Source organism: Ctenocephalides felis, unplaced genomic scaffold (assembly GCF_003426905.1).
Source record: "Ctenocephalides felis isolate EL2017-DRISC unplaced genomic scaffold, ASM342690v1 CF-g0.4_SCAFFOLD_00840, whole genome shotgun sequence".
NCBI classification, from domain to species: Eukaryota; Metazoa; Arthropoda; class Insecta; order Siphonaptera; family Pulicidae; genus Ctenocephalides; species Ctenocephalides felis.
In genome coordinates, this window is record NW_020536994.1 from 10995 (window position 1) to 21478 (window position 10484).

At 29.8% G+C, this 10484-nt stretch overlaps 1 protein-coding gene across 1 annotated transcript; it reads right to left on the bottom strand.

Moving 5' to 3' along the window:
• Window positions 1–5860: 5860 nt before the first annotated feature.
• LOC113370042 lies at window positions 5861–8793 on the bottom strand (the record flags this gene model as incomplete). Its single annotated transcript, XM_026610701.1, has 5 exons — window positions 8668–8793; window positions 7436–8560; window positions 7181–7318; window positions 6809–7057; window positions 5861–5980 (listed from the first exon to the last, which is right to left on the bottom strand). Coding segments are annotated over exons 1-5 (1758 nt in total), but the record flags the coding sequence as incomplete, so codon positions are not given.
• Between the last annotated feature and the right edge of the window lie 1691 nt (window positions 8794–10484).

A 10484-nucleotide genomic window follows, 5' to 3' on the forward strand; every position in this document is an offset into this window, starting at 1 on the left:
GCGATCTATTATACTTGTTTATCTATGGATTTATAACTATTTTGTCTTTCTCTTAACGTTAAGGCGTTAACGTGTCATCGTAAAGGTGCGTCCACACCTAACGAACGAACACGAACGAACATGTCGAACAAGAAAATACAAAGAAGAACGAACAGGAACACGAACGAACGCAAAAAATTCCAAACGAACTTGAACAAGCGCTTAAAAGCAGTGAGCGCTTGAATTTTCGTTGTTCGTAGATGTTCCGTGAAACGCCAGTTTTATTATTGATATGGATGTAAGCTTTAATCATACGTCATTTTCACTGGTTTTTGTGTGATTTTTGTTCGTGTATATTTTGTACATATACTGTAAATAAATTATTCAACTAATTTCACTCAGTTTTTGTATTTAATATTTATATTTTGAGTCGTTTTCTTTCCTCAGCATTCATATTCGGAGCAAGCTGAACATTCCAGGCTTGAGCTAACTGTACTCAATTTTCAAACTCTCATCCTCAACATATATGTTGAATGTCTATGTATGATAACAAGTTTAATATTTAATTGTAAAGACTGCAATTTCTTCTTTACTGCAGCTTCTGACATCCCAAACGTTTTGCCTACACTTTCCCAAGCATCGTTTTTTTTTTCTAATAATTTTATAAAAAGGGTATTTAGTCTCCCATATTCTAGGAAACTTATCTATTTCATTTATGAATGATAAAATTACGCCATTTGACCATTCCATAATTCATTCAAAATTTTCAACCAATACAATAATTAAAAGTAAATATTATTAAAATTTTCAAACTGTACACAATAATTAAAAGTAAATATTATTAAAATTTTCAAACTGTACACAATAATTAAAAGTAAATATTATTAAATTATTAAAATTATTATTAAATTATTAAAAAAATATTATTAAATTATTAAAATTATTAAAACAAAAATGTTCGTTTGCGTTCGTTGTGACGTCCACACTGCACATACGAGTTCAAACACGAACGAACAATTCCCTTTGATGTACCGACAAGTTGCGGAACATTGCTCGCCATGTTTGTTTATGTTCGTTCGTGATCGTCGTGGCGTCCACACTATGCTGTCGCCGTTCGTTCTGGTACGTTCGTTTATGTTCGTTCGTGTTCGTTCGTTAGGTGTGGACGCACCTTAACGGACGTCGCATCTCACGCTACGTACAGGTGTGTCGCACTCTTACATCCCTCTACGATTAATAGCATTTGTTTGTAATATTCTATGTGTGTCGTTAATGGCAGGCGCTTCATATTAGTTTCAACAAGTTTTTTGATGTTAAATTCAGTGCTTTAGCGGGTGATTAATGATTAAATTATTTATTTTGGTTAGTATTTTATTGAATTGGTTATTTTCCTTATTAATTTATATCAAGGAACTTTTGACAGCATTCTATTCCGTATTCGCATTGATCTTATTGCTAAACATTCGTTAACGTTCGTGTCTTTTCTATCATTTTGAAATATGCTATTAATGTATTTTTAAACTTAATGTTTGTATTATTTATTAGATTACTTGGTGAGAACGTACTTTGTTTTTTATCGATATTGTTTTGATTTAAGAAAAAGGTTATGACTTGCACACGCCTGTCATAATTTAACAATTTTTTCTGTGGCCATTTCATGTTTTCTTTCATTTTTTTACGAATTAAAATATATTTTAATTTAAATTTTTATTTTAAATTATATTATTTTATAATTTCAGATGTCGGTGAAGAAATACTATTCCACAAGGATTATGTGACAGTTTCTGAACAAAATCGTACTATATTTTATAGCTTTATGAGGTATATATATATATTTATGAGGTACTTGAATATTAGATCGTCTAAGGTAAGTTGCCGCATGTTGCTCCTTTCAATTAAGTTAATCTTGATCACTTGATACAACAATAAATATGTTGTATTCTATAGAAAATTTTGCCTACAGTAGGAAAAATTTCAGTATCATCATCAGTATCAACTAAAATGATAAACCTTAGTAAACTTATGTGTCATATATAAATTTTGCAACTGAATGGAGTTCTAGCCGTTTGATCTGTAATCTATTAACGGTGGCTCAATCAAGTTGACAAAGATATTTTTGTTTAGGAATAGTCGCTAATAAATGTTGCCTTTTTAATTCTGACTTTAGCAGTTAGTGCAGTGGTTTCCAATCTTTTCTTTCTTGCGTCCCCTTTTCGATAGAAAAAAATATTGCACCCTCCCTAAATTTTTTAACAATTTAATTTATATATATATATATATATATATATATATATATATATATATCTTGATATTGTTTCGAGCTATTCTGCTAGCTCATCATTCAGCTGAAAAACAAACAGAGTAATAAAACATAGTAACAAAATAAAATAAAACAGAATTAAAATTATACATACCAAACCAGTTTTGCAAGTTATTAAACATACTAAAAATTATTTTATGTAAAATTTGACAAACCTGAATATTTTGTTCTAAAAACAAAAAAATATGTATAAATAAAATTTTGAAAAATGAAATCAAGTAATCGAAATATATCGAATTCTGAAAGATAAAAGAAAATAACAATATATATTAGGCTTTAAAGCAGAGCCTTCCAAAGTGATACATCTATAAAACAAAAAAACACGACAATTCATGTAATGTCCTATTAGTAAATGCTCTTATATTTACTTGTTTATTAACACTTTTGGTACGTTATATCTGGGCAAATCATTAACTGCTTATAATAATACTTAAGCCCAAGATTTACTAGTTAATACACCCTTAATCTGTGAACACTATTACACATGCTATTTTTGTTGTTTGTTACATATTAATATTAAGAGAGGGAGAGAGATATCAGCAATTCTGAGTCATCAATTTTATTTGAAATATATTGCAAGCTGGTCTTAGTTTGGGTGGCCCATGAACCATCTCTATCGACAGCACTGTTGTGCTGCTCTAAACCTGTTTTATCAATAGTTTTTCTTAATTCCTCTGTTTTCTTAAGCTTATTCATTTCCAAAATGGAACTGTTAAATCATGTGTCTCTAGGAAACAGTCTTGCACATGCTTCGATATGTTTACTTATATTAGATCTTACAAAATAATCCACATATATGCAAAACACAACTTGCAGTTTTCGCATCTTATGCATGTTGTAGCTTAACCTCTCATTGCACATTCTTATTCTCTGTTGATTGAACCTTCTATTCTCTATGGTCAATCACATCACTAGATGAGTCTATCTGATATATTATTAATATGTAGTCTTTCATTTCTTTTGAAGTATGCGTCCTTTTCAACCTTCAAAACAGCGTCCAATTGCTTGGTGCATTTTTGTTCCATAAATATGCTTCATAATCCATTATAACTTTCAAGGTACATATTTGTATTAATGCCCAAGCCTTTCCTAAAAAAATATGCCAAAGTTGTTGGTCTGTTTTTGTATTTTATTGTAAAATATAGAGCAAATGATTTTGTATCCACATCCTGCTCAAGGCTTTTAACATAGGAGTTCATTTCTCACCAAAATTGATTTTCATCCAAAATTGCTCTAATTTCCAACAAGCAGTTAATTACAGTTACCTGTTTTTGACTGTGTCTAGTCTTTGCATTCACTGCCCTCTTCCGACTTTGGGACACGTGCCATGAACAGAGTAAGTGATTATCGGTTGGTGTCATGGCTGATGACTAAGCATTATAATAAGCTGGTGCATTATCAGACATAAATGTTGCTGCGGCCATGTTTCCCATCTTCTCTTTCATAAATTCAAAAAATATTTTAATTACTGCTTTGTCTTGGCGGTTACTGAAGCAAAATGCCACTAGATTACCTGCCGCTGACTGATCAATTACTAAAAGAGTATGCAAGTGATATCCATATGCATTCGTGCTATGGATTCCATCAATGCATATTTGCATTATGCATTATTATATATTTAATATTAGCCTGTTTGTTGGTCATGATAACTAAGAGGAGATCATGAAAGTCAAATTAAAGCTAAAAAAGCCGTCAGCCATTTGCATGGAGCTGAAAATTGTTATTGTACAGTTCTTAAATATTTTATACATCATTAAACATGTAATATAAGTAAAAAATAAGAAATTGTTAGTTTGTGTTCAGATAGTATAAGTTCAATGAATCTTTTGAAGTATAAAACTATAGTGTCAACCCCCAATTACCTTACTTCTTGAGCAACACCCGTCAGCTATGTCATTTTTCTAGTGTGGGAAGGTCGCGTATGACTGTTTTTAAAGCGAATAAACGAAACTAGTGGTATATGGCATCGTAGCTTAAGGCAAATTGCTGAAAATACCTGTACCAAAAATTAAATTTTTCAAAAAATATTCAATATTTTTTTAAAACTTTAAAAAAATCAAGAATTTTGTGAATTTTGAAAAAAAATGACTTTTTTGAAAAATAAAATATATTTTTTTTTATATTTAGAAATAATTTGAAAACTGAAGTGTGTTAAAGTCTTGTGTAGTCGCAACATTTACAAATATCCTTGGAAAAAATCGAGTGTTTTTAACAAAAAATATTAGTGATATGGATATATAAATTATTACAGAATAAACCTGATGATGGAACGTATCTAGTTCCGAAACGTCGTTATTAAACATCTGCAAAAAACAAATTGTTTTTTATTATTGGATTTATTGTTCGGAAAAGAAACAAATATATATATATATATATATATATATATATAATTGTGTGTGTGTGTGAGTGTGTTGTTTCTGCCAGTATTAAACTAAGAACATTTTGCTTGAAATACTAACTTTTTGTTTCTCTATTAATACTTTTTATATCGTGAGTCATCGGTTCTGGGACGTTTACCATATCTTCCTCTATTTCCTTGGTGAAACCCCCTGGGTCCCATATAATTATTATGCCAAAAATTTGGATTCCAAAATCGAGGTGGTGCATTTATCTTTAGTGTGGCGATAGTGGATAGAATCCAAGTTTTAAGGGTGAACGATGAGAAGATATTGGTCTGTTCTGGTTTTCCTACTGCGTTTCTGTCTATGTGCCTATACAAAGAGCCGCGAATGGTTAAAGTTATCTGGCATTCTCGACAAAAAAATCTATATCTACGGCGCAAACTTACAAAATAATTGATAGAATATGAAAAATATAGAATATAGTACATTCTATATTTTTTATATTCTATCAATTTCTATATTTTTCTATTCTATCAAAAATATAGAATATAGTTATCAATATTTCTATCAATTATCTTGTATGTTTGCGCCATGAATATAGATTTTTTTGTATATACGTATAAAAAATAATTCCTAAATATAAAATATAAACTGTATTGTTAGTATCTAGAAAAAATCGTAACATTTTCGATTTTTTTTTTTAAATTTGGATGTTTTTTTTTTTAAATTGAATAATAAAGATCCTGGCGTTAAAGAACATGAAGCTAACCTGGAATCGCAATCAAAGTGAATCCATGTTAAACTAAATATTAATTCCGCAATACTGTTGATTTTGCAACTAATAAATGAGTCTTGAGAATTTCTTGCATGTCTATACCATGTATCGCATTTAAAACATTTATAATATGTCCTTCGGTCATATTATAAATCGGTCGGAGAGCTATCTGAACTACTACAAATTGGACATATTTTATCGACAGGTGAAATATTTTTTAAGAAAAATGAATTAAACTTCTTCTGGTTTTGATAGGATCCACTTCATAGTTAAAATTAGTATTATTTAATTTAGTATTTTATAATATGAAAACTCAACGAAAAATTATTGTATACTTGCTCCATTTCATTTGTTCTCCAACAGTTAATTATCGCAAAAGTTTTTAAAAATAATAGACTGAAATAGAATAATAGACGCTGAATTGTTTTATACCAGTGCACTTACCGAACTCTGTGATTCCTGAAGCTGAACCAAAGGTTCAAAAGACTTTCGACTTTTCCGCGGGGTCACATATGCCTCTAGAAACTGTAAACTATTGAAATACCAAAGGCTTGGTTTATAAACCTGAAAGTAATTTTAAAGTTTAGTTGGGTATTTATTCCTTTATTAAATGTAATTATTAACTAAAAAAGAAAAATAATACGTTATCAGTTCCAATACCACCTTTCAATGACTGTTTCACTTTACAATTTTCAATATTGAACTGATTTTTCAAATCCTTAATTTTTTTCTGGCACTCGCCGGCAGAACTATTTACCCTTATCCAGGGCCGGTCCTGGGGTAGTCAGCGCCCGCATGCAAGATTGATTTTGGCGCCCCCTATTATTTGGAAACAGTTTTATTATTTGAGTTATAAATAAAATTCTATTATATTTTCAAATATTATTTAATTAATCTGGTTTTATTACACAAAAAATTGGATATAATGGTTTTAATATCTAATTCTGCACATATATTATTTTCAATACTAATTAACGCCAAACTGTTCAGCCTATCTTGTAAAATATTAGTTCTTAAATAGGTTTTAATCAATTTCAATCTTGAAAAACTGCGTTTACCACTTGCTACACAAACAGGTAAAGTTAAGAGTATTCTTAAGGCGATTGAAAAGTTCGGGAAAGCTAAGTTGTTGGATACTATATAATTAAGAATATCAAATGGTTTTCGAAGATTTAAATCGTTTTTCTGAAAAATATCACGAAAAGCACACAACTCATCAAATAACTCTATTGAATTTATATCTTTACTGTCGCCATCCTTTAGAGTAATTTCTAAATCGTTACAATGTTTTCTTAAAGCTTCTTTATTAATTTCCGGTAATTTATTTAAAAAATCGAAATTTTCAAAATATATTCTTAATTTTTCAAAGCGATCATTTGTGGAACATATTGCAACATCTAAAAGCGTATAAAACACACTAATTTTAAATTTTTCTTGTGGAGATCGTGGAGATTCGTCGTGTTGCTCGTAATCAAATTGTCGTTTCTTCTTTCGTTGTCGCACTTCCGAACTACTTTTAAATTCTTGTTCTCCATCCACCTCTTCGCTCAGTTCTTTTGCAGTTTTTAGAACATCCTCAAATTTTAGTTCTGACCGATAATCTTGCATAAATATTTTTAAATTTTCAATAGATTCTAAGGCCTGTGAAATATTTATATTTGGATCTTGAAGCATTTTACTCACAGGGTTTATTCTATTGAGCAAGTCATGCCAAATTATGAGAGAGCAAATAAATTTGTAATCCTTTATTTTTAAACATAATACTTGTGCTTCATGTTGAATTTCTTTATTAAAATTTTCATTATTTACAATATCAAAAAGCGCATCATAAACTTCTCCTAATTGATAACGTAAGGGCCGAATTGCATTAATCCTACTTTCCCATCGTGTATCTGAAGGTTGCTTTAAAGTTAAATTTGTAACGTATCTTAAAAGTATTGCCCAACGATTAGAAGAAGATGAAAAATAATTATATAATTCTTGAATTATATTAAAAAAACTAATTGTATCAGTATTTACTTTAGCTGCATCGTTAATCATTAAATTTAGAGTGTGCGCTGCACAAGGTACGAAAAAAGCTCTAGGATTTTTAGTTAAAAGTAATTTTTGCAGCCCATTATTTTTCCCTTTCATATTTGCTCCATTGTCATAACCCGGACCACGCATGTCTTCAATGGGAATGTTCCATTTTTTCAAATTATCTATTATTGTAGAACATAAACCACGCCCTGTGGAATCGGTTATATCAACAAAGCCCAAAAAATTTTCCCTTATTTTTACAACTTCATTCTCAAAAGAAACAAATCGAACAATAATTATCATCTGTTCTGTTTTACTTGCATCAGGTGTACAATCTAATATTATTGAATAATATTTAGATTTTCGTAGCGAGAGTAAAATTTTATCCCTTATCGCTTTACTTAAAATTTCTAACTGTTCATTTTGGCTTTTCTTACTCAAATAGTGAACTTTATTGTTCGGTTGAAGAGCTCTATGAATATGATTTTCTATAACTGGATCAAATTTTGCAAACAGCTCAATTAATTTTAAGAAATTGCCGTTGTTGCTCTCATATAATTTATCAGATGATCCTCGAAAGGCTATATTTTGGCTAGCAAGAAATTTTATTATTTCTATAATGCGTTCTAAAGCACTCCTCCAATGCCTCTTTTCCATCTCATATAAGCTTTGAGTCTGATAATCAATCGTGGTTTTGTTTTTTAAGCTCTTATCTAAGTCTTTCCATTGTAAAAAATTTCTCATATGAGTTAGGTTAGTCTCATGTCTATGCAAACTTGTACTAAGATTTCTCCAATCGCTATAACCATCTAAAAAACTATTAGTTTCGTTAGATGCAAAGAGTTTACAACAAAAACAAAAAACCCGATCCAATTTTTCAGAATAAATAAGCCATGTTCTAGGCACCAACTCCCCGTTTTCCATTTTTCTATTATAATATGAATAATTAAATTTGCGACCGTGAGTATCCTTGGGATAAATAATATTTTTCTTTTGAATAGGACCCATTTCAACTAATTCAACTCGCAGTTTTCCGTCAATAATGCCCCATTCAGCGGGGTCTTCTAAATTTTTAATTATTACCGTTTCCTCAGTTTCGTCTGCAACTACATTTAAATCTAACCGCTGCGATTCACTTGAATCATGTTGTGGTATAGAACAATCGTTAGAAAAACTTGTTGAAGAACACGGTTCGATAACACTTATTTCTTCTAAATCAACTTCACTACAACCTGTGTCAGACTTTTTAATTTTTTAATAAAGTTGCTAAGAGTTCCTGCTTGTTTTTGAATATCTGCTTCTTTTACAGCTTTTCGCTTGCGGAATTGAGCACCAGATAATTTCTTTTTTGATTCCATGCTTACTTTTAACGCAAAAAACTTAAATATTAAAACTTATCACTCAAAATATTTAATAGAATAACGATTCACTAATTCACTAAAAATAACAATTCACTAATTTGCGCAGTTATTAGAACGCTTAATGCCTTATCCTTAGCAATACTCTCGCCAAATGAACGTATACTACTGTTTCATATTTGGAACTTTCTTATATAATTATCAAGATGACCATTATTTAGAATTAGGAACAATGTTATCTTCATACAACGTAAAGCATTGTTATCTTTTGATCGATTCATCCAAGCTCCTGCACGTGTGACATCGATAATCAAGCAATAACATATTAATATAAACAGTGCTTATTGTACAAACTATGGTCTTATTTGTGAGCTTGTATAATGCGCTTGTTTTAATAATATAAAAGTATGTTTGAAATTTTCAAATTAAAATAATTGTGAGTGATTTATAAATTGATGCCAAATTATTATATAATATTACAAAATATTATTTTTTTATACTATGTTAATTTAGGTTATTTATTATAATTTATTTAACTTATTAAGTATTCTACAAAATCTATATTTCAATAAAAATAAACATTAAATCCAAAGCTCGAAATTGCGCCCCCCTAAGGCTTGCGCCCGCATTTCTTGCATGCATTGCATGCAAGGTAGGACCGGCCCTACCCTTATCTTTGAAACCTTTTGAAACACCCGTTCCAACGCATCTCTTTGAAGATGCTTGTTGCGATATACCGGCAAGTTACAGGCATATAAACAAAGCTCTCCCCCTTAAAAGAATCAAATAATAATTCAATTTGTTCTTTAGTCCACTTCTCTATTTTTCTTATGTATTACCTAAATAAACTAACTAACGCAGAAAAACACTAAATAAACACAGACACGGTATGGCCAAATTGTCATAGCCAAGCTGTCAAACACACGTGATACACCATGTGACAAAGTACTGCTTTCCGATTGGTTCGAACAATCAAATTGTCATAAAAGATCAGAAAGTATCACATTGTGTTTACAATGGACAGAAAAAAGTTTTATGCACATGCAATTGTTCATGAATTAAAGGTAAAAGCAACGATTTTGATTTCCAAGAAGAGTAGCAAATATATCCTGAATTTAAACACTATATTGGGATGCTGCTCAAATATTTAGCGAAGAATATTATATCACTAACTCTCAATGGAAATGCAATAAAATATTAGGCATGAGATAGCTTTGCTTTATAAGTCCTCACAATGTATAAATAAAGTTATAAAATAACAATAAACTTATATTAAAACCATTTTCATCAAACAAAAATAAAATTATATTGAATGCCACCAAGATGTGAAGTGATCATCTATTATTTGATAGTGTCAAAAGAACCCAGATGTATTCAATGCAGACCATAAAAAGAAAAAAGTAAGTAAGAAAAATAAAAAAAATGAAATATTGAAAAAACAAATTAAAAAAAAAAATTAAAAAAAAATAAAAAGAATCTGCCTTTAAGTTCCTTTCAACAATTTATTAAATCAAAGAGAGATAATCTTAAAATTGATATAGAAATTACACAGACCACACCGGCAAGAAACAGGATGCAAAACTAGAAATATTTATGAAATGCATTATACTGAAACCATTTTATATTGTAATAATGAAAAAAACTAAAATCAATTAAAAAATAATTTCCCATTCGGCAAGAGATAACATAAA